Below are 25,520 nucleotides of genomic sequence, written 5' to 3'. Positions count from 1 at the left end.
ACAGATAATTTGATAAGCATTGGTCTAGTCACCCTAAAATGATGACTAGTAGGATGATGGGGGTATTTGTTTCTATTAGTTTTTAGGAAGAAAAATGGCACCTTTCCATTTTATTTTATTTAGCTACTTTTTATTGAAGTAGAATTTACATACCATAAAATCCACCCCTATAAAGGGTACAATTCAGTGGTTTTTAGTATATTCACGAGCAACCATCACTACTATGTAATTCCAAAACATTTTTATCTCTCCAAATAAAAACTCTATACACATTAGCAGCCATTCCCCATTTTTCCCTCCCCCAGCTCCTTAGCAACCACTAATCTACTATCTGTCTCTATGGATTTGCCTACTCTGGATATTTCATATAATGGAATCATACAATATGTGGCCTTTTTGTATGCATATACTGTAATTTGTTTATCCATTCAGCCTTTGAACACGTGGACCGTCTTCTTTTTGGATATCGTCAATCGTGCTACTGTAAACATGCATGTATATGTACTTGTTTTCAGTTGTTTTGGGTATATACTTATGAATGGAATTGCAGGGCTGTAGAGTATGATTTGAGAATTGTTGGCTGAGCTTAGATTGAGATTAAGAATCTCTTTCCTGTATGTTTAATTTTTTGAGGAACTGAGTTCTCCTAACTTACTGTTTTTATTATTTGCATTTTACTGATGGGATAATTGAGGTACAACATCTGCATCATTTTAGCTTCCTATAATCTTCGGAGCAAGTCAGTGATGGAACTGGGAATTTAAGACTCTTAATCATGTTCTTTGTCTAAAGTGACCCATTTAAAGCCATGTTGCATTTACATGAATCTGTTTGAAATAGGCTTCCTATATTTTATAATCTCTTGAAGGGATATTGTTCAGGTGGTGGTAAGCAGATGTTCTCTTTCCATAGAGGACAAGATAAGAGGGAATATGTTTTAATTGCAACAGAAGGGATATAGATTACAAATTAGAAAGAACTTCCTGACTACAAGATACTGGAATGTTACCAAGGGAGTTTGTGAAATGTCTCACCCAAAGACTTAGTAACTATCTTACTAGGATGATTTAGGTTTGGGCTTGTTAAGAAATAAGAGAAATGACAAAGGTGACTTGCTGAGGTCCCTGGTAACCCCAGAACATAGTTGTTTGATGATTAATCAGAACACTATTTTTGGCATTTTAATGAGTCTATTTTCATTTTCCTTATGAAGCTATAATCATAAGAGAGTAGGTGAACTGCTTAAGGTCTCCTGGTAAAATAGAAGATTAGCATTCTGAATCTTATGCTCAGGGATGTGTTCTTCATCATAAATGAGTCTTTTCATGGCTGTGTGATGTATTGTTATGATTTTCTTCCTGAACCATGGGGATCAAAGCCAACATTTGTAGCTCTCATAGAGTATGTGATTTGGGAGTTGTTGCTGGGTTTAGATTCGGACTGAGAATCTCTTTCCTATAAAAATTGATTTGGCTTCCTGTAATATATGTAGACATGGGACTGCATTATAAATAACAGACTAAGGTAATAGATTCTTAATGACTAGTTTAGGAAGGGCCAGGTTAAAATTGCTTAGGTGAAAATGCGCATGACATAACATATTTTTGGTTTGTGGTGCCTAGAGAAATAGAAGCCCAGAAGATGGGCAAATGAACATTAGATTCTGTTGCAGAACATTAACATAAAAATATTCATTAAATTCAATATTAAGTTGCCAGTTTAAATGCTTTGCTCAGGAAATGCCAAAGTTAAGGTTCTCAGAACAATATTAACTCATTCATTCGACACTTAGGGTCGACATTAAGGCATCTCGTAAGGGATCGCTTGTCTCTTATCAAAATCATGCTTTGAGGTCCATGGGTCATTGGCTGACTGGGAAGCTAAGCTGGGTGGAGATGTTACCATTGGTACCTTTAATGAAGGATTTATTAGGTTTGTTTATTTTAGTCGAGCTATGGGAGTATTTACTTTTTCATTTCCCTCCTACTGAAAGTATCATCAAATATATCTATTGGGCTTTCTTGAATTGGCAACAACTGTTACCTCTGCAGGATAAAAGAGAGGGGAGCCAACTTTTGAATATTTGCCATGCGCTGGGGATTTTATGTGTGTTCCTCCATGTAATATTCATTACAAAACTATAAAGTGGATGGTGGTATCTTTAAAGAATAAGGAAAAGTAAACTTTTGTTGCCAAAGATTATATAATTGGTCAGTGGCAAAGCCGAGATGAAAAAGGCAGTCTTCTGTTTCAAGCTAATGTTTTTGTCCAACTGTGTTCTTTGGAGGTGCTAAGGTGGCTGTGAGAATAAGGAAGAGCTTTGGTTCTACCACTCTGCCCAGAGCAGGCTTAAACTTTGAATCTATTTTATATTTTGGTGTTTTCACATAAGGCTTCATTTGAAAAAAGGTTTGCTTCTTAAGAAAGAAAGAAAGAGGAGAGGAGAGGAGAAAAAAAAAAGAAAAGAAAATCTGGAAGACCACTGAGGACTCCCGAAAGAAAATTAGTTAGAACAACCTGAAGATTGAAAACATGGCTAAATTACCTAACTGCCAGTCAGGAAATTGTATCAGTTTGAAGTGACTTGATTTCATGGCTACATTGTGCAATGCAGTTATTCTGTCCTTAGGGAGCCAAAGGATAGTAGGAAAAGCATGAACTCTAGAGTTGGATTTCTAGCCCCGAACCTGGGATTTGGGATACTTCTTTAAACCTGGTATGCACAAATACACAATGCGGGGGATGAGAGATGACATGTAAAGTGCCTAACTCATAGTAGATACCCCCAAAATACTAGCTATTGCTAGATGATGATGTTGATGGCGATTTTTGAGTGTATTGACATTTCCCTCCATAGACAGGCAGGGATCCTAGAATAGCTCCCAGATGCCTGAAGATCCTCTGCCATATCAAAGTTAGGCAGTCTTTTACTTCTGTATGTGCCCATGATGGGTGCTTAGCATGTTTGTTTTTGATAGTTACTCTTTAAACTGCAGTTTAAAGTTAGCCTTTAAATTGTGAATGATTATTTATTCATGGATGCATCTATCATTGATGAAATGAGAAAACTTAAATTTCATTAAGTTCATTTTCATTAGAGTTAAAAGGAAGAAGCAGTTAATGGAAAGGAAGCCCATACAACGAGTTGAGAGACCTGGGCTTTTGTCTCAGAGCTTAGTGAGTCTTGTAACAATGGACATGTGAATTTAACTTTTTAAGATCTTATGTTCAAAACATTGTCTAAGTCACTTTTAACTCTGTACATCCATGATTTGACCAAAGAGGTTAAAGATACTTTATTTTCATTGCCAACATTTCAAAAAAAAAAAAAAATCACAGAATTATTTTTGGAGAAGGACCCTAATGCTGATTTGAGCTGGCAAGCTTCCATCCATACTTATTGAGCATGTCAAGGGCAGTGTTTTGTATAGAAGGACATTGCAGATCTTTGCCCAGGGATCAAGAAGGGGGAAATCTGTGCCTTATAGAATATCAGAGCAGAATCGAAACTAAGAACAGTTGTAAGAAAGCTAATGTGAGAGGTTATCATTTGCTTTTGGGAGGAAAGATGGAGTCTTCAAACCCATAGCACTTTGTACTTCCTTGCGGGAAACAGTTGCCACATGTCAGTATGGTAGTTACAGTTGCAGTGTATTGCAGTTGCAGTCTGCCCACTAGATTGACAGCTCTTTGAGGTTGGAGGCCTTTTCTGTTTTTTTGTTTGTTTGTTTGTTTTTATCCCTTTGTCCCTGTCACCTACAGTAGAGCTTGGAACAGAGTATAGTCCCCCTAAAATATGCTAAATGGGAAAAAAGTTGAATCAAAGTCAGCAGACTTATTAGAAAATGGCTTCTACCTAAATACACTTGTTAAATTTATTTAAACTCTTCTGTTGGCATGTGATAACATAGAAAAACCTGATAAAGTAGAAAAGGCACTAGTTTTATATCTTTGAACATCAACTTAATCAATTACTGGCCGTTTGATCATGGGCAAGTAATTTCACATTGAGCCAGGTTTGTTGGTAAAATGGGAGTAGGGTGGAAGGGGGCTTTAGAGATAGAGTGTATAAAACAGCATTTAATAGTGTTGGTAGCCGTTATTACAAATGGATGTTTTAAAAATTGTCAATAATATATTTTGTACTTCTGCTTGAAGGAGGAATATATTTTAATAGAAGTTTTTTTGCTGTGGCTTGAGTATGTGGGAGCATTATCCCCTCTTGCAGTTTTCTGTTGAAATCTTATTTAGCATTTCTTCCTCTGTGAGCCCACAGGAGTCATAGAGGGGGATGGGATCCTAGAATAGCTGCTGTTTTTTTTGCAGATCTCTTTAGGATGTTACTTCTATATTACACTCACTCTGTTTTACTCTACTGAATGCAGCTGACTCAGATTTTGTACATTAACATGGTAAACATTTGTCAGATTTGCCCCAGTCAGAAAATATTCTATGCCTGCCATCCTGCTTGGTGCTTAAAGATTTTTTTATTCTTAGTTCTCTGATATAGTGATAATATGTGAAGAAGGCAGGCTGCAGGGTAATTCGTAGTATATATGATCCCATTTTGATGCAGAAAACAAACTATTACATGCATGTGTGTTTGTATGAGTAGTGAGTTTGCCTGTTTATCTCAGAGTGGGAGTGGGAGTGGGAGGGGTTGGAAGGGAAGTTGACCACAAACTTATTATAAGGAGCTCATGTTATGTTTTTTTAAAATTAAACTTTTGACTTTGGGATTATTGTAGATTTCCATACAGTCACCAAGAAATAATGTGTTTGAAAGATCCTATGTGGGCTTTCTCCAGTTTCTCCCAACTGTAACATTTTTACAGATCCATAGTATACACTATCACAACTAGAGTATTATCATTGATACAGTCAAGATACAGAATGTCTCCACAAGGACTGCTCTCCTGCTCTTTTATAGCCACACCCACCTTCAGATCATAATGATCTGACAGAACAGTGGCTCAAGTTGCAAAAGCTTTGTGCAGACAATCTAGGGGAAATACCCCGGGGAAGGTGATTTATCTTCTACTCCCTCAATCCTATCTGTAATCCCTGGCAAATCACTGATCTGTCTCCCTTTGTTATTTCAGGAATGTTATGTAAATATAATCATATGGTATGTAACCTTTCGGACTGGCCTTTTTCACTCTGCATAATTCCCTGGAGATCATCCAAGTTGCACATATTGATAGTTTTTTTTTTTTTAAATTAAAAGAAAAATTTCAATTTCAGTTGACATTCAATAGTAGTTCCTTTCTTTTTAATTGCTGAGTAGTATTCCATGGTTTGTTTACCACAGTTTAATTGTTTGCCCATTGAAGAACATCTGAATTTTTTCCAGTTCTTGGCTATTAAGAATAAAGCTGCTATGAACATTTGTGTACATATTTTTGTATGAATGAAAATTTTTAAATTTCTCAGGGATAAATGCTCAAAAGTACAATTGCTATGTCATATGCTCTATATTTCTTTTTTAATAAAAAAATGAAAAAAATTAAAGGTAAAATAATTATATGGTTCCTTTTCAAAGTACTCAAACCCTACATTCTTGGTGCACATAACTTATTTTACCTTGATTTCTGGTGCTTTTCTCTAGCATCAAGGCAATAATGCTATAGTTTTCCTTGTCTCCTTCATCTGATGATCTGTGTATATATTAAAAATATTAATTAACACTCCCAACCCAAATTATGGTTAGCTATGGTGAAGTTAGCTCCTTTATAGGTGTTATGGAATTTGCCTAAGACTGAATCACTGTGTTCTGACTCAAATTCATTTGGATTTATTCATTCTCCTCTCTATCTCCTGAATCAACTCTGTATAATTATTACCTTCTAGGTGTGAGGACACGAAAAGTTTTTTTCTGTATCCGAGGTTTAATACCTGTTTTATAGAAGCAGTATAGTATGTATATTTATTAGAGCATGCACTTTGGCAACTGAATTGATTTTGAATCCCCTATGTGGGCAGATCATTTAACCTCTCTAAGCCTCAGTTTTGTGATTTGTGAAATGGAGATAATGATAGTACTTATCTTCATAGTGTCATTGTGAAAAATAAAAGATACTATGTGAAAAAGTGCTTAGCACTGCCAGGTGTGTAGCAAAGATTCATTGAATGTTAGATAAAAATACTGCTTTAAATATGTTATATTCAGCCACTTGTCTTTATCAGTTTGTGGATAATTGGATAAATATTGGGATTTTTCTACCATGTACTTATAAGGATTTAAGATTGCTGTTATTTTTGAGATAAGGATACTTACTTTGAATGCTACTTCAAATTTAGTCTTATATGTAATTACTTAAAAACGGGAAGTAATATTTGATTATATTTATTGTAATATTAATTTATATGAAAATATTTTAAAGTTTCTCCTGGATTATTCATATTTTCTTAGGCTCATAGTCATAGACAAATAGCAAATAATTCTAAACTGTTGGTTTCCTCTCTTTAATCAGTTCCCCCCCAAAACATTATTTGCCATATTTTTTCCTATATTATCAGTACTTGAAAGTATCTGTATTTCGTTACATAATCACATAAGCTTCTTGAGGGCAGGAATAGTCTAGAATAGTGCTGAGTCCATAGTAGATGTTCAGCGAACACTCATTGGTCGTCCATCATTGCTTTTGCATTCTTCCCCTCCTCTTAAGTGTTTTTTATTTGGGAAGGTGGAAAAATGGAATCCAGCTTCTAGTTGGAGCTTAAAATGACTAGATTCTTAAATCCAGTGTCTTATTTTGATTGGCTGAGAAATATGATTGGCAACGTGGCGGGGCATCTGGACCTTTTAGCATAAGAGCTCTACATTTAATAATTTGACTTCTTTTCCTGAAGTCTTGAGGGAAATTTTTCCTTTCCCTATTTTAGTCAGCCAAGAACCTGACCTGGGCTGACTCTAACATTGGAGAACACTGAGCACAGTATCTGCTGAGCCAAGGACTGGGAGTCAAGCTCTGATAGTATCTAAAGGAAAAGCCTGAATTCAAATTCTGCTTTGGCTACTGACTCATCTTGTGAACCTAGATGAATTTTTAAATCTCTTTCAAGTTTTATTTGTCTGGTGAGTAATCTCATCTGTCCTGGGGCTTGTGAGTATTCCTAGGTTTACATTGTCAGAGCTTTTTACAGTACTGTTGCTGTGGCTTCCGGGGTTTCCAGGAAATGTTGGGAGCAATGTGGTACTCCAAGTGGGGAGAGTTGGACCCAAAGACTGTAGAAAACAGAAAGATGTGATCCTTCGTGATTTGGCTCCACTTCAGCCTTCTAAATACTGTTGGTGGATGAAAGATATGTTGTTGCAAAAGTCATTAGGCCTGTTTGCCTGAGGCAGTTGGGGTCAGTTCCCATTTCTGGGGTAAACTCTTTTTGCCTCTGAAATTTCTTCCATCAAAAGCTACCCATTTTCTTTGCTTGCTAATAGAGAATCTCTTGCCATGTTCATGCACTTACGGGTAGTCTTCCTGGTCATCTTGATTTTGTTGATAGCTTGGGGCTCAAAACTTGAGCTTCATTTTCTTCTGAGTTTAGTGGTTTCTTCCTTGTTCTTCCTTGAGTTTTCAGCGATTCTTATGTTCTCAGCACACTGTTTTCCCCAAAATAGTTTGCAGATAAAATGTCATTTCTTTTTTTCTTCACTCTTCTGAGGTAAGTGGGAGTAAGGAAGATTGACAGTCTCAAATTTAGGACCTACGGCTTTCTGTTTCTAGTTTTGATCACACTCTGTTTTCGAGCACAAACTTTCCTGTGTTTTAGACGTTAGATTAATAATTGTCACTTACTTTAGGAAGCCTTAGTAAGCAAAATCTGTAGCAGAAAAACTGATGCTTTTTCTTCCTATTTATTATAATAGTAATTAGAGTTTATTTAGTTTTGTATTGTCAAAGCATTTTGTAAAGTTGTTAGCCTATTTGTGACATACCCTGTAGAGGTCTGCCTTATTCTGAGTTTATATATATAAAACATTGGGGGTGGCAGTGGTTATGAGAACAAAGAAATTCATTGCTTACTTTTCTCTCGGTAAACTTGGGCTGACAATCTTTGTACCAGATACTTGATTCGTTATTACCTCTTAGCTTGACTTTCTAGATGGAGACCAATTATATTTTAGAGTATTTGTAATTCTGAACATAAAGCAGTAGAGGTACAGGTTTTCTTTATAAGCATTTTATTTCTGGGCTTTTGGCTTCTTATAAAGGAACTGTATATTTTTTATTGTATTGGTTTTGATTCTGTCACATTATTTGCTTTCAGTCTGTCAGGTGATTAATTAGAAGTACTCTCTGGTTCTGCTTCTGCAGTTTCCTTTGCACTCTCTCAGAACTGTTGGTGCCACACTTCGTGCAAACTTTCATTTATTGTGTACTCTGGTTATTGTTGGTTCCTAGCTTGGCTTTTACTTCGAAAAGAAGTAATCTTGCCTTGAATTTTTTGTAACCCATTTCTTCTAACAAACTCCAAGCTAGGAGTTTGTTATTATAAGGTAAAAAGAGGGTGTTATTACTTTCAGTTCATATGTGGAGGAAAACTTGAAATTCAGCAAGAGTGTGATTTGTCCAAGATTAAATAACAACTCAGTGGTAAAAATCAGTCATTGAAGCTTATTCTAAAGTTTTTTTTTTTTTTTTTTTACCCATTAAATCACACCACATTTATATCTGCATTCTCAAGCTCGAAGAATATAATATCCCATATTCCCACCCCCGCTCTGAGAATATATCCACTGCCTCTGTACTTTGTTCTAAATATGCTACGTTTCAAATATCACAATAAAAAAGTCTTACTGCCGTCTCTGAGATATGTATTTTTTTTTAGGTTTTGTGTTTTTTTCCCTCTGTAGTAGAATTGGGGATGGATTTGCCCTGTGCATACTCTGTTGCCTGGACTTGTTGTAATTAATGGCATGTGCATAATGAAATGACTGGTTGAGATTAGGTTGGCAGTGATACACTGTAGACTTGTAGAAATTGAATTTGTAACCTTGAACTCATTAACATTACCCTATAACTGGCCACATTCTTTTTTTTTTTTTTTTTCATCTAGATGTTTATGAGAGTTTGGGGTTTGTTTTGGGTTTTCCTCATAACTGGATATAAATACATAGTCATTCTGTTTACTCATTCTCTTCTATGCTAGGCTCTGTGCTAGCTAGGTACTGGGACTCTGATGGACATAGTTTTTGCCTTCACAGAGCTTATAGTCTAGTGAGGAACAAAGAGTCCTAAGAAGGAATTTTGCTGTGCAGAAACCACCTCTAATGTGTTTTTTTCCCCCCAGTACCACCATGCATTTCTTTAACTCTCAGCACATACTGACTGGGTGTACTACAATTTAACTCAGTTCTAACACTCTATACCTGGAGGTAGTGTCAGATCTCAGAAATTTAAGAGCTTAGTCCCACAGAACTGCAACATCTCCCCCAACTTCAGATACCAGTCCCAAGTTCAGGTTGTCACCTATGCTTCTGATTGACCGGTGATAGAAAGGAGGTTCCCACGACCCCCTCCCAGGGTTCGATTAATTTGCTAGAGCAGCTCACAGAAACTCAAATTTTCCCATTTATTATAAAGAATACAGATGAGCAGCCAGATGAAGAGGTACATAGGGTGAGATCCAGAAGGGTCCTAAGTGCAGAAGCTTCTTAGGAACTGGGGTGCATTATCCTCCTGGCATGAGGATGTATTTACTGACCTGGAAGCTCACCAAGTCATGTTGTTCAAGAGTTTTTATAGAGCTTAATTTGTAGGCCCTCTCCCACCCTCTTTCCTTTCCCAGAAGTCAGTGAATGAGGCTGAAAGTTCCAACCTTCTCATTTCTTTTTTCTGGTGCCCAGTTCCATTCTGATGCTCTCTAGGGGCACTACCCTATTACCTCATTAGCATAAATTCAAAGGGGTCTCCTTATGAATGACAAAAGATACTCCTGTTACTCAGGAAATTCTAAGGGTTTTAGGTGCTCTGTGCCTGGAATGGGGAAGAAGACCAAATATGTATTTCTTATTATAAATTACAGTATCGCACCACCTCAGAATTTGTGGCCTTAACAGTAATGATTTATTATTTCTCACATTCTTGAATTCCAGGGTTAGAAATATGAGCAGGGCTTGTCTGAATGGTTCTTCTGCCCTTTATTGCATCAGTTGGGGTCACTCATTTATGTGGTGACTAGGCTGGGTTAGAGGGTTCAATAGGGTTTCAACTCATTGGTCTGGCACCTTTCTGGTCTTTCATGGGGCCTCTGTCTCTCCAAGTGGTTCTTATCATCCAGGGCCTGTCTTCCTGATCACTCTCTCCAGCAGGACATCCTGAATTTCTTTTCAGCTTGATGGTTGGTTTCTAAGAGTGGAAGTAGAATCTGCCAGGCCTGGCACTGGCGCACCATTGCTTCTGCTACATTCTGTGGTCAAAAGAGGTTAGCCCAGGTTCAAGAGGAGAGAAATGTGTTCTCATCTCTTGAGTAGCATGGGTGTAGGGTAGGAAGGAATTGATGGCTACTTTCCTTGGAGAGAATCTAGCATAGGCAGGAAAACTAAGTTATAGGGCATCCTGATTTGAGACCAACTTTGGCAGTGTGAGGAGGTCACTAGCACTTGTTTCTGTCATGTGAATGAGAAAGGATAGGCATGAGAATAACATGAAGACTCCTCTTTTTCTTAGTGTGTTTGGGTCATATTTCATATTTGACAAAAGGGTGTGCACAGGTTTGACAGAGTATGCACAATCGCATCCTCTGTTGATTATATATTTTAAGATTTATTTTCTACCTTGGTTGCTAGACAAAAGTAAATTTACTGTGGCATCTATCTCTATTTTCTGATAGGTAATTAGTTACCCATGATCCACTGCAGTCCAAAGATGTTAAATGGAAAATTCCACTTCACTTCATCTCGTGATATAGGCATTGTATCTCTTACCACAGAGACACTGTATTATCTCGCCAGGTATGCATTGTGTCATCTCACATCATCACAAGAAGGGAGAATATAGTTCAGTAAGATATTTTGAGAGACATCACATTCACATAATTTTTTTACAGTATATTGTTATAATTGTTCTATTTTATTATTAGTTATTATTGTTAATCTCTAATTGTACCTAATAAAAGAGAATACAGTAGTTTATGGGTCTTGAAATAATGGAATAAAAAATAAAATAAACTTTAAATTTTTCTGTCTAGATTTAGCTACAGTTAGTGCTTTGGCACAACTGTAGGATATTCTTTAGTAGCGTGCATATAGTAGGTACACAATTCAGATAATAGTTGAAGTTTTTCTGCTTCCAAAAGTATTTGCCTTCAGAATGTGTTACCTGCTTACAGTTCTAGATTTGTGATGCTTTGCCCAAATTGCCCTGCCCCTCTCTGAGTTCAGTCTAGGAGTCAGGCAGGAGCTGTATGGAGGCAGGGATGATTGCTGGCTGCGGGCTCACATTTTGGACTTGGATTCTATATGATGTCATTTGAAGTGTCCAAAAATGCCTTGTAGAAAGTCCTATTGATGAAAACAAAGCTGCCAATTGTAAAAAAACCCTGTGTATTTCTATCCATGTAGAGTTTCTAAAGAGTACGGGTCACTTTTAGTACGGGTCACTAATGAAAGGCCTGACATTTTGTAGTTAGTTTTCTAGTTGTTGGGGGAACTTTACTTATTATGCAAGTGATCCTAGATTTAGCATTTAAAGGATTTTTTTTTCTTTTAAAGCATTAACCTTGGGCCGAATCTCGTATGTTACGGGATGCATATTGGTACACATAGCTGGTTTTTCTCTTAGAATTTGCGTACATGGGCATAGTGATGAGGAAAGAGGTGCAGTTACTTAGATAGTCACGAGGTGATCGGATTCCATTTTAAGTCCCTTACAGGTCTAATAATAATTTTCTGATTCACACCCCTGGGATGCTATTGGAAGGGAGGATTTGGGGTCTAAATTATTAGCCAGCTTGCAGTTATACTTCTAAGTTGTTAGTTCTGTTTTTTAATTCAGTTTACTTATATACAGGTAGCCCAAACCTCACAAATATACTTTATTTTCCTGAGTACTTTTTACTTTATTGTCTGGTAACAGCCTTTGAAATGTTTCTGAGAAATCTGCTTCTCTTAAGAATTGTGGCATCTCAGGTCTCTGGGGTTTTAGTTGTCAGTATGGTGAGGGAGAAACCACAGTGAACTCCAAAGAGGATTGACTAATGACAATAATAACAGCAACAGTGTGGATGCTCTGCCACTCTTATTGGAGCCTCACAACTACTTGATGAAGCAGGTCCTGCGATTTCTGTTTTCCACAGGCAGACACTAAGTGTCAAAGAGGTTAAGTAACTTGCTCATAGTCTTTTAGCTAGAAAGTGGAGCAAAATTGCTGGCATAAGATGATCAAACTTACAAGGGGAACTTGTAAATTCAACTTTTAGTTCCCACTGGGTTAAGGCATACTTCAGAGTTTTTCGTTTTTGTTTTTAGTAGTTGTTAAGTATATTATGTCCTAGAATTAAGCAGAGAAAATTGTTCAAGGTGATTTACCTTCCTATCTTTTAAAGAGTGATTGTCATGTTATGGGGTGGAGGGTGAAAATGGAGACCAGTCTTGGCATTTGTGTTATGTAGCATCCTGTAGGTTCTACTTGAGGCTTTTGGTGATTGAGGATTGAGTCTGGAGACTGTAATGGCATCACAAAGACTATTCCTGGCACCATTTGTCTCAGTCTGGTTTCAGGGACAGATTGGGAAACTTGTTTCTTCCTCCTTTTTAAAAAGAAGAATGAAAAACACTTGACTGTCACTTCCTTTTCAGCGACAGGCCTGTCTGACTTCAGTTTGATTTAGCTCCTTTTGTTCTTTATAGAGAACCAAGTAAAATCTCTTCTCAGGTGACTGTAAGGTGTTTATCGGGAGAGAAGTTCCTTATCCTTTTAAAGAAACAGCAAATATTTTTCTTCAGACCAAAGGAAAACTGCACTTGTTTACTCCCTTTGACTCAGACTTTTTCTTGTTTGAACTTTCAGTTTGTTTAGGTCCCTGGGAATTGATAGACAAGCTCTAGTTTTTTAGTTTTTTGGTAATTGGTATTTATAGCAACGCTTTCCTCTTCCTTTTGATTCCTTTACGATCTTCAAGTTGCATCACAGTTTTCTGAATCATATGATGTTTGTGACCTATATTTTCTTTTTCCTCTTGAATTGCATGAGGTCAGAGGTCAGATTAAAAAATTCTTTTTGGAATTAGATTGCTGTTGTTTTTACCACATGTTATAAGATTATAAATGGTTTAAATGTATTTCTCTGAAAATACTTTTATATTGCACTGTTAGAACAAGGGGCCCTCAAAACTCATTTCTTCCTAAATTCTCTATATTAGGTAAAAGAATTATGGGCTCAAAAAAAATTACTGACTCACTACAGAGTTAAGGTGAACTAATGGGGGCTGGTTAGTTAGTATTAAGCTTTGTGGCAGTTTCACTTCTAGACTTTTGGTCCTAAACCATGAGTTGTCAGGGTCACCAAGGAGATTATTTCCTTCCAGTTAGTTCATCCAGTGAGTTTGTTTATTCAGGAGGTTGGCTTGTAGCTTGTTGACATTGTCAGTGTGTACATATTTATGTCATGTACTCATGAGGAATGAGAGCTATATCATGAAGATACAGGCTAGAATTTGTTCCTTTGTCATTTCTTAGGGAACTATGTGCTGTATGTGACTCGGAATTTGGAGTTGTGACTTTCGGTAGAACCTATCTGACTTTTTAAACTTTAATATTCCAGGGAGAAAACTCTTTTCTGCTCAGCCTATAAACGTTTTCACTTCTGTCTGTATTAGAATGCATCTAGTTGTGTACTTTTTAGATTGTAGCCTTTCATGAAATGTAAAGAGCCAATTTGTTGTTTGACTTTTTACAAGAAACATTTATTCTTAAATTTAAAAAGTAAAAAGAATACTGCCTTTTCCAATTATTAAATCACCTAAAGTCCCACCACCCAAAGATAACTGTGGTTAGTATTTTTTATATTTTATTTGTATCATTATTCTCCAAGATCATTTTTAAAAACAAAATTAAGATCGTACTATGTATGTAATTTTGTATTCTGCTTTTTTCACTTAACATGCATTTTATTACATCATTAAACTTTTTAAAATAAAAATAAATTTTTAATACATAATGCATTTCAAAAATAAAAATGACATAAAACAAAAACATAGAAATCTTGCTTCCATCTTTGTCTTCTTGTCCCTTCGGCCTGTAATAGTGACTGTTAATTTCTCCTCTTATTCAGAAGGTGGCATTACTATATATTTTGTTCCGTACCTTATTTTTTCTCCCTCTTAACAATCATGGAGATCTCTTGTCGTCAGTACCCAGAGGATCTTTCTTATATAGATTAGTCCTCAGTCCCTTTTAGATAGACACTTGGGTTGTCCCCAGGTTTTGCTATTACAAACAAGACAGAAGTAGTAATTAAAGGGGAAAAATAAGCATTTACCCTGCTTCAGGTAAGGGAAAGTTCTTTCCAGAAGAATGTCAGGTGATAAATGTAGAAATAATGATGAAATTAAAAAATCAACATTTTTTTTGGTCCCCAAATGAACTATTTTAAGAAAGAAGCATCAATGATTGCTAAACTAGTAAGAAAAAGGATGAAGAGGAACAAGATATTCACATGGTGCCAAATGTTAGCCACAGATTGCTAATTGTAGAGGGGGAAATATATACCTTTATAAAGAGAGCTCTCTCTGGCCGTATATACTCAACCAAATGATCATGTTTTGCCAAGTGATTACATAAGTTACCAAGTCCTGCTAAGTGGGACAGTCTGAGAATATATGCCACCTGATGTACTGCATCATGAGGTACATAGATAACATCACCGATGAAGCATTCTGCCAGAAAACAGTTAACCTGAATCTAATCAGTATTTTAGACCTAACCTTCTGTTTACAGGAAATACAAGGAATAGAGAGGCAAGCTAAATGGCACTGTGAAGAAACAATTAGACAAAACTAGAATGCAAGACATTCTGCAAGTCAGCTGTCCCAGTGTTTTTGAAAAGCTTGTGTTGTAAATAAATCAATAAAGAAGCAAAACCAACCAAAGCAAAACTTGGAGGCCATTCTAGAATAAAGGAGACTAAAGAGATATAACCCAAAGTCATTGCTTGAGTCTTGAGTGAATTTTGGAATGCTTTTTTAAAAAGCCAGCTATTAAAGACACTTTTTGGACAGTTGGAAATTCAAATGAGGACTGAGTACTGGAGGATAATAGGTGTGATAATGATATTGTGGTTATGAAGCCCTTAATCCTAGGAGGTGCATAGTGGGGTAGATAGGGTTAGACTGTTTGGATGCCTGCTGAAATTGCTCAGAAAAAAAAAATTAAACCCCATATATAGACATATCTCTATTTGTGGACATAGATAAAGCAAATTTGATAAAATATTAACAATTCTTGAGTTCAAATGGTGACTAGTGTGTGTTTATTCTACTATTTTTAAAAGTTGTCTGTATATTTGAAATATTTTATAATAGCATTAAAGAAACAGTACTGCAATGAATAATATTTACATACATATTCTTTTGAAATGCCATTTTATTGGGCCGTGTATTCTATTGTATAGAGGAGCCACAGTTCTTCAATTGTACATGTGTATATTTTGCTACTTGTTGACATTTTAGTAGTTTTATTTTGTGACAGTTTTATATCCTTAAGGCTTGTGGTAGATGAGATTAAGGAACTAAAAATATTTTTTTCTTTCCTCTTCTATCCTCTACTCTGGAACTTTAGTGGAGGCGAGAGAAAGAGTGAGAAAGGTGCCCCAACGTAGTCCTTAGGCACTTGCTTTTAGGTAGGAGATAGAATAAGAACCTACCTCAAGTAATAGCCTTTTAAAATCAGTAACCTGTCCTTTAGTTTGAAGGCTGCTCGAGTGATAAGGAGGGGTGTCAGTGACTAGGGAAGCAGTGTGGCGTGGAATGGGAGGGCTGGTGTTTGCTTTGTTTTTGACAGGTTTTTAGACTTTATTATTAGTAGCAAAAGTTCTTCCTGCCTGATAAAATAATAACAATAACTTTTCTATATGAAGCTGAGCTATAGAGGATATGAGAGGAATTTAAGGATGAAATATTTTTGGAAGAAAAGTTCTAGAAGGGTCTTTTCTGAGAAAGTGTCATTAAATATGAAAAGAATACTTTCATCTTCGCTAGACTCGTATTTGCAGTGGGAAGCTTCTCTGATTGTAGAATACATGTACTTTAACACTGATGTCTATACCTTAGATTTCCATGAAGACACCTTACAAGGACCTGAATGGCTTCATTTTAGCTGCTTCAGCGTGTGGAGCTCTTGCTTGCTCCTTCTCTTCCTGTGCCTGGTGTGACAGTGGCTACTGAGCGCCATGAAGGTTGTTCCAGAGAAGAACGCTGTCCGGATACTCTGGGGTCGAGAACGGGGCACTCGGGCCTTTGGAGCCCAGCGGCTTCTGCAGGAGTTGGTGGAAGATAAAACCCGGTGGATGAAATGGGAGGGCAAGGTAAGAAAAATGGTTATTTTTGACATAGGTTTGTAGGGGTGACGATAGAATAGGGTGTTAGATTGGGTTAATGACATAAAGTTGGGGTATAACTTATTTTGTGTAGGGAGAACTGATACACTCTCTAACTTAGAGAGTTATTTACTTTTTAAAACAAATCTGGAAGAATTTATGGAATACAAATATCTTTCTTTTAGAGTTAGATGTTTTTCATAAAGGTAATTTAGATTTATCTCTCAATTTGTAGCTTGATCATTATGTCCAGGTTTTTTTTTAAAAATTATGGTAACATTGGTTTATGATATCCAATAAGTTTCAAGTGTACAATTCAACAGTAAGGCACATATATATTGCATTGTGTGTTCACTGCCCATAGTTAGAATTCTTTCTGTCACCACATATTTGACCCTTTTTACCCTATCTTCCCCCGCCCCGCTCTGTTAACCACTGGACAATAGACAGAGAGTGGCGGGGTGGGGTGGGGGCAGTAGATGAGGTAAACTCTCTGTTAACCACTAGTCTATAGTAGTCACAGTGTCCAAACTTACACTGTGAATACTAATCTAGAAAGGTTTATGTGCTTTTGAGATAGAGTGGGCCATGGTTTATAAATAATGAATTTTAACTTTCTTTTTGTTTGTTTCCCAGAGAGTAGAACTGCCGGATAGTCCACGCTCTACTTTCTTGCTGGCCTTCAGCCCAGACAGGTACCGGTACTTATCTGTAACTTAACTAAGACTTGTGATATCATTGCTTTCTGTATATTTGGCCTACCTTGATCTTCCAAGTCAATGAACAGAGCTTTCCCAGTGTATCAGAAAGGGAGAGAAAGTAGATGAGCAGTGCTAACTGTAAATATAATGGGAGTAAGTGAAGGGAACTATGTCGAGGATCAAAACTTGGGAAGTTTCTCGATGACGATTCTTTGCCTGTGCAATGCAGGCCACCAGTGGTGTGATAGTTTTCCGAGCTAGAAAAAATGTTCTCCGAAGAGGATGATTGTCATTTGGGGACAGTGTGGGGAAGCCAAAAGCTTTTAAAGATTAGACTATATCTGTTGTTTATAATGACCAAGGTGTAGTTTTTTTTTTTTCATGCTGGTATTGGGACAGTACCAGTTTTACTCTGTTGTTCAAAGCTGATAAAGTTTGTTGCCCTCCCAGGACTTCACATTCACCTCCTGCCCTTTGATTCCCTAGGACTCTTTTAGCCTCTACCCACGTGAACCATAATATCTACATTACGGAGGTGAAGACTGGCAAGTGTGTTCATTCTCTGATTGGACACCGTCGCACTCCATGGTGTGTCACTTTTCATCCCACCATCTCAGGCCTCATTGCTTCTGGATGCCTAGATGGGGAGGTTAGGATTTGGGATTTACACGTAAGTATTTCCTTTTCTTTGTATTCTTAGTGTAGAGATTCATTTACCATTGGGTTCTTAACTCTGGAAGAGAGACTAGCCAGGTTCTTAGGGCTATATATGAGTAAGTGGTGTCATTGTCCCCTTAATTGATAGCAAGCCTAGCTCATAGTCTTCCATTCTATGATGAGCACCCTATTTCAGGGGTCCCTAACCTCTGGGCCAGGGACTGGAACCAGTCTGTGGCCTGTTAGGAATGGGGCCGCACAGCAGGAGGTGAGTGGGTGAGCCAGCGAAGCTTCATCTGTATTTGCAGTCGCTCCCCAGCGCTAGCATCATCACCTCAGCTCCAGCTCAGATCGTCAAGCATTAGATTCTCATAGGAGCCCCAGTCCCTGGTGCCAAAAAGGTTGGGGACTGCTGCCCTATATACCTATTCTTTCATCTGCCCATTGTGACATAGCACAGGAGGCTCTAAGATGTGTTCAGGATGGATTTTTGTTGTCTTAGAGCAGGGATTGTACTGTACTCTGATCATGATTGTCAGAGCAGTATGCTCCTTGTCCTGGTGACTGGCTAGTGGGTTGTTTTGCACTATATCATGTACCAAGTTTTCCCAGGCTTCAGAAACAGGAACTGTGGTGATGCTTATTGCTTGTAGATTGTAGATGACTTGGAGAACTGTAATATTTTTCTGATAAATTGGTGACACTGTCAGATCACTAATTTTCTACATTGTTTTGCAGAGGACATATTTAAAGTAGGCCCTACAGTAGTCATTTTACCTTAAAGGATCTTCCTTGAAGTCAATATCCCAGTTTGCTGGTAGCTTGTGACCTGATAATTTTTGGGATTGGTTTATTCATAGGGCGGCAGTGAAAGCTGGTTCACAGATAGCAACAATGCTATTGCCTCTTTGGCTTTCCACCCTACGGCTCAGCTCCTGCTGATTGCTACTGCCAATGAGATCCACTTCTGGGATTGGAGTCGACGGGAGCCCTTTGCTGTGGTGAAGACAGCTAGCGAGATGGAACGGGTCCGGTGAGTGCTGTGCCCACCAGCGATGTCTGGCATAGGACTGGTGTGGCAGAGATCATTTACACTTGCTATTATCTCAGGAGACAGATTGTTATTCCTGATCAGGGCAGGTTGTTATTCCTATGGCTCCTCCTTTTTAAGCAACTGGCCAGTCATCTGGGAAGCAATTCATTTTGTTCATTTTATCTGTTCATTGTTGGCCTCATCTTCTGGTCTGTAGACTGGAGTTGTTAGAATCTTTTTTAGATTCAAAACTATCTGGGTTTGAGGTAGAGCCCCTTCTTTGAAAAACCTGAAAAGTCTTTAGGTGGTGTGTAGCTTGATGAGCAATTGCTCCTCCTTGGTTATCTGTGTTTACCAAACTGGAAGATGGAGATTTAAGTATGCATCAAATCCGCCAGTTGATATTTACTTAGCCTTCCAGATCAAAACACACATTGCCTGAATTCAAGTTATTGCATAGTTTTCCTTTGGTTCTCTTGGTTTTGCAGTTGGATGTAAGCTAATTTTCTAGTCTCAGCTATCAGCTATGTTGCTTGATGCTGAGACTGTTCATTGTCACCAGAACTTGTGCCTCTTGCCAGTGTAGTTGCTACGTGAGGGGAAGAGCTGAACTTGTGGCAGAGGATGGGAGCATTCTATGCTTTACTGTTATGATGAGCTCTTAGATATGAGCAAATGTGTGTTTAATGTTCCTGGGATGGAAGCTAGATATTTTTTGAAATCATTTTTGTGATACAAATTCCCTTATTCTGGCAAGTCTGAGGAGGTAACAAAAAGTGTTGAGCTTTACTATTTTAATCTGTTTGAAAGTTTTGGAAGTCTCTAGAATGAAGTGGATATCTGGTTAATCCCACAATTACCAGTAAAGATTGCTATAAATTTGAATACAGGTGTCCTCTTCTCAGTTAACATACTCTCTCTATGTGTATATGTGTCTCTTCTCTTTTCAGTCTGGTGAGATTTGATCCTCTTGGACACTACTTACTCACAGCAATTGTTAACCCCTCTAATCAGCAGGTATGTTAGTCAGCAGTTCCAACTCCATCTAAACTGTGGGTTATTTTCTAAACCAGTGTTCTAATTTTGATTATATTGGACTTTAATTTTCAGTGCACAAGTGTTTCTTCCCAGTCCAGATTCAAAATTAGCTTCAGACTGTGTATTCAAAGTTACAGCCATAATCTTGACAAGGGAGTCAGTTTTGAAACCCCAGAGTGATTGCCTCATTAGAAGTAAACAGGCACTGCTGGATAGCTTGTCATTCATGTGCCTCTGGCTGGTTAACATTTTGCTTTCCCTCACTGCCTCCATGTCATGGAGATGCCTTTTATAAGAGAATTGGTTTGCCAGATGTACTTATTCAGAAATGTTGCTAATTGGAAATGAATAATTTAATGCCATATGATGATTCTGAATCTGAAGCCACAGTTCTCAGTGCTTCAGGGCTAGACTTGTTGCTTATCTGTGAAAATTGTTTTCCTTGGATGATATCAGTAGTTTTTCTTTGATTTACCTGGAGGTTCTACTTAACTTCCTTGCTCTACCTCCCGCCCCACCTTGGTCCACGTTGCAGGGTGATGACGAACCAGAGATTCCCATAGACGGAACAGAATTATCCCACTACCGTCAGCGTGCCCTCCTGCAATCACAGCCAGTTCGCCGGACACCTCTCCTCCACAATTTCCTGCACATGCTGTCCTCCCGCTCCTCTGGCATCCAGGTGGGAGAGCAAAGCACAGTGCAAGATTCTGCTACCCCCTCACCCCCACCGCCTCCCCCTCAGCCCTCCATGGAGCGCCCCAGGACTTCCGCTTACATCAGGCTCCGACAGCGGGTCAGTTACCCCACAGCTGAGTGCTGCCAGCACCTTGGGATCCTGTGCCTTTGCAGCCGCTGCTCTGGCACTCGAGTTCCTTCCCTCTTGCCACACCAGGACAGTGTTCCCCCTGCTTCTGCCAGGGCTACTACCCCTTCCTTTTCTTTTGTACAGACCGAGCCCTTCCATCCCCCGGAGCAGGCCTCGTCAGCGCAGCAGGACCAGGGCCTCCTGAACCGGCCGTCTGCCTTCAGTACAGTCCAGAGCAGCACTGCCGGCAACACCCTCCGCAACCTCAGTCTGGGTCCCACCCGTCGCTCTTTGGGAGGCCCTTTGTCTAGCCACCCTTCTAGGTATCACCGAGAAATAGCTCCTGGGCTGACAGGATCTGAGTGGACCCGGACAGTTCTCAGTCTGAACTCCCGCTCTGAGGCAGAATCCATGCCCCCGCCCAGGACCAGTGCCTCGTCCGTGAGTTTGCTGTCCGTGCTGAGACAGCAGGAAGGTGGCTCTCAAGCATCTGTGTACACTTCAGCTACAGAAGGGAGAGGTTTTCCCGCTTCAGGGTTGGCAACTGAGTCAGATGGAGGGAATGGCTCCAGCCAAAACAACTCAGGCAGCATTCGCCATGAGCTTCAGTGTGACCTGAGACGCTTCTTTTTGGAGTATGACCGGCTTCAGGAGCTGGACCAGAGCCTGAATGGGGAAGCCCCCCAGACCCAACAGGCCCAGGAAATGCTCAACAATAACATTGAACCTGAGAGGCCAGGCCCCTCCCATCAGCCCACCCCACACAGCAGTGAGAACAACTCCAACCTGTCCCGCGGCCACCTGAATCGCTGCCGTGCTTGCCACAATCTCCTGACCTTTAACAACGATACCCTGCGCTGGGAAAGAACCACACCTAACTACTCCTCTGGTGAGGCCGGCTCATCCTGGCAGGTCCCCAGTACCTTTGAGGGCATGCCATCAAGTGGCAGCCAGTTGCCACCTCTCGAGCGGACTGAGGGCCAAACACCCAGCTCCAGCAGGCTGGAGTTGAGCAGCTCTACTAGTCCGCAGGAGGAGAGAACTGTGGGAGTGGCCTTCAACCAGGAGACAGGCCACTGGGAAAGAATTTACACCCAATCCAGCAGATCTGGAACTGTATCACAGGAGGCCTTACATCAGGATATGCCTGAGGAAAGTGCTGAGGAAGATTCACTCAGGAGGTAAGCAGGTGCTTTCCTGTCTCCTCCGGCATCCCTCACTTTCCTCCTTAGGTCTTTTCCTTCAGTCCTATAGATGTCGTGGCTGGATCTGGAGTGTTTGGGACCCACGCATTTGGTTTGGACCTACCTAGCTTCCATCACATCTTCATGGAAAACCTTGTTCTGGTGGCAGAGAGACGATAGGGCCTAGCAGAATGAGTCAGTCGGATCTGTTAGCTTCTTTTCTGGTTAAACTCAGGTGACCTTTAGCCTTAAAGGAGAGAGTATAAATGAGATTAGAGAGGCATAAGGAGGTAGAACCATTGACTTCCTCTGCCCTGCCTTTTGACCTTCTGAAAGGGTTGTATGTTCAGGACTAGTTACTGTGATATAGGAAAATGTCCCAGTGTACCTATAAATTAGTAGTGAAAGAGAGCCCTGCTTGGGACAGGTTAGTGTATTGGTTCTTCTTGTGTCGCTTTGTGTTCACCTCTTAAATCTTATCTTTTGGAAGTTGCAGCCTGAAGAGAAAAGAAAATAGTACATATGTATATCAAGGAAAGTTCATATTTTTTTAGATATATATATATATTTTTGACAGCAGGTTAGTTGCTTAGTTAAGATTTTTTGAGTAGATATTCCAGATGGACATTCACCTTGGGGTAGAGAAGAAGAATAATTCATAGAAGGAACGCCTCTCCATACTCAGATCGGCATCCCAGTCAACTCTTTCATGGAAGAAACAGAGTGGGTGTCGTCAGTCGCCCACCACATGTTCCACGTATGGCTGTGTGCTGCACATCTATCTTTATTTATTAGGGACTTCTTTCTGTAATTCTGTAAAGGTTGAATCTAGCGTAATCACCAACTCCCAGAATATGCCTGTTGGATCCAAACAGCATATTGCTCTGCATTGCATCCTCTATTGGAGCAACTGAAATTTGACATAAGCTTCTAGCAAGGGAGAGAATATGGATTGTGCACATAATGTACTTGTTATTTTAAGAGGATGCTTCAGAGAGTTACCCAGTTAATAAGTATTTGTTAAATGGTTACTATTGTTCCAGAACTGTGCTAGGCACTGTGGGGAACACAGAAGTCAGTACTTGGCCTTTGCCCACTGGGAGTAAACAGTGTTACTGTAGAGGCAAGACTTATTTACATGAAATTATGTTAAAAAATGTAGATGATTGAATGCTTTATTGTATGGTACTGAGATTAAATGTAGTATAATTTCAGGAAAAGGGAAGTATCATCAAAAAAGGCTTTACAAAATCCAGTCTTGAAAAATGGGTAGTTTAGAGAGGAAGAGAACTTTTTACTTTAGGAGAAGAGCACATACTAAGGGAGGAAAGGGCATGATGTATGCAAGATAGTAGGTGGTTACCTAGGACAGTTGCTAAGGGGAACAAAGGGAAACTTGGTTGGACGTGAAAGATAAAGTAATAGAGGTTGTTACTATGCATGTGATTGAGACCAGTTCTGGATAACATCTAAATTCCTGACTTTGGAATATTTTGTCTTAACATCTGGAGCCTCAGACTCTGTGCTTCCTCTTCGTCAAAAGAGATGAGAAGGTAGCAAGCACAGTGCCTGACTTACATAATAGGCCTTCAAAAAGCTTCTTAAAGGTAGCCATGAAGGGACTGCCTTCAATTACTGCTCTAAAATCCTGCCAGTGCCTGTTTCCTTAGCACCAGTGGCTTGTCGTCGGCCTTTGTCCTGTTCTAGCAGGACCTCTTCATTGTTGTTCTGAGAGATACCTGAGTGGTTTAAAGCAAATGTTTGATAATAGAGATACCAATTTCTGAGGGCTTACTATGTGTTAGATACTGTGTTCTTGCTTTGCATTAATTATTTCTAATTCCCACAACTCTGCAAGGCAGGTATTAAGTTTCCCACCTTACAGTTAAAGAAAGTGAAGCTGAGGAAAGTTAGGTGTTTTGTTAAAGGTCACCAAGTGGGGATTTGAACTCTGGTCTGCATGATTAAAGATTTTTCCTAGCTGCCCTCCATCGTATACTGTGTAACCTCATTTTTAGAGAATCATTTTTATTTATTTTTCTTCTAACTTTTTATTATGGAAATCTTTAAACATATAAGAATGAAGAGAAAAGTATGTGTTAACTCTCATATACTTACTACTTGATTCAAAATTTATCAATACTTGGCCAGCCTTTTTTCATTTATATTCTCTATCTAATCCCCCCACCTAGATATCATATACTTTTGTCTGAAAATACTCCAATATGTTTCTCTAAAGAAATGCTGTCCAGTAAAACTTTCTACAGCGATGACATATTCTATATCCGTGCTGTCCTGTATGGGATATTTTGCCTTACATTTGGAGTCTGGGACTCTGTATGATAGCCACTAGCCACACATGTGGCTATCTGAGCATTTGAAATGCAGCTAGTGCGACAGGAACTACATTCACATTTTTAAATTTTAATTTAAATGTAAATAGCCACATGTAACTAAAATATTAATAATCACTTCTTAATAAAGAAAGCCATTTAAAATCCAGAAACTATTAAGAATCTACCAAAAATTTATGTAGATAAAAAATACTGTGTCTGTGGTTTAAATAAAGTTCTAGTATTTAAAAATGTATGGTGAGAAAAAAGTCCCTTGTCATCTTGCTGTAAACAGTTTTCATAAATGCTTTTTTTTATCTTAAAATGTACAAATAGTGCATGGTTATTGTAAAATTGTATATTAATACAGTAGTTACATTATTTATGGAGTCACTTTTAGACAAACCATGAAGGCTGGCATTTTACTCAAAAATGAGGTATATCGTAAAATATTCTAAGTGCACACCTTTTTAAAGAAGGCCGCCACTTCCTCATAATTGAGTGGCTGCATTCTAGTGTAAATCCCTAGTACTGACAGGTGTTAATCTGCATTTTCTACCACCTTCTAAAGGGGCCAGCATTCCCTAGCTGACGAGCCAGCCCTTACTTGGATTTCCCCAGCAGGTGTCAGTGTTGGGCTGCTGCTGCCACCAGGCTAGATTGAGTAGAGAAGAAAAGAAAGTGTTCCTGCTATATGCAGGTCTGCTTGAAGGGAGTCGGTTTATTCTCTGTAAGTGGGAGAGAGACTAAAGAGACATGTTTTGACCCTCGGTGCCGCTGATATAATTGATAGAGTTTGCACATAGTGAGAGTATTAAGCACTAGTATGTATATCAGTGTAGACCTATGTTGCTGATAATAACAGGTACACAGTTTGTTTCTTTTTCTGTGTGGGCACTGGAGGGTGAGCTCTGTGTAGTCTGACTCCAACTTACAATTTATAACTTGGGTGGCAGGCCCTTTGCTTTACCACAAGAAACTTCTTTTTGGGTTCAATAGCCTAGGATCAAGCAGGAGAAGATCAAGGTGTGTGGCTTGAAGCAGGAGTGGCCTTGAAAGGCTGGTATTAGGAAGAAGAAACTTTTAAATGGCATCTTAAAACTGGAGAAAGCCTAGAGTTTAAAATACAGCCTCTTTTTTTTTTTACAGGTGAGAAAACTTAGATGCAGAGACAAGAAATGACTTTCAAGAGGCTCTTGTAGCAAAGAGGGGACTTGAATCCCTGGGTCCT

The 25,520-nt window shown here is 38.9% G+C and overlaps 1 protein-coding gene across 8 annotated transcripts in view; it reads left to right on the top strand.

The window, feature by feature from the left end:
* AMBRA1 (autophagy and beclin 1 regulator 1) overlaps positions 1-25,520 on the top strand; it is a 158,172-nt gene that overhangs the window by 9,272 nt on the left and 123,380 nt on the right. For 3 of the 8 annotated variants that reach the window (XM_025044074.1, XM_025044075.1, XM_025044076.1), the window contains exons 1-6: positions 16,389-16,523; positions 17,172-17,230; positions 17,723-17,906; positions 18,754-18,926; positions 19,877-19,943; positions 20,500-21,953. In XM_025044074.1, the coding sequence (XP_024899842.1) occupies positions 16,389-16,523; positions 17,172-17,230; positions 17,723-17,906; positions 18,754-18,926; positions 19,877-19,943; positions 20,500-21,953 (2,072 nt within the window). Of the gene's footprint in view, positions 1-10,833; positions 10,955-16,269; positions 16,524-17,171; positions 17,231-17,722; positions 17,907-18,753; positions 18,927-19,876; positions 19,944-20,499; positions 21,954-25,520 lie in introns of those variants that run through there. The other 5 variants (XM_015586419.2, XM_015586418.2, XM_006908084.3 and 2 more) reach the window with 5 other exon arrangements.

This window comes from Pteropus alecto, unplaced genomic scaffold, assembly GCF_000325575.1.
Source record: "Pteropus alecto unplaced genomic scaffold, ASM32557v1 scaffold71, whole genome shotgun sequence".
Classification (NCBI taxonomy): Eukaryota; Metazoa; Chordata; class Mammalia; order Chiroptera; family Pteropodidae; genus Pteropus; species Pteropus alecto.
Note: the sequence above shows the minus strand (reverse complement) of the source record. Positions and strands in the feature narration are given on the sequence as shown.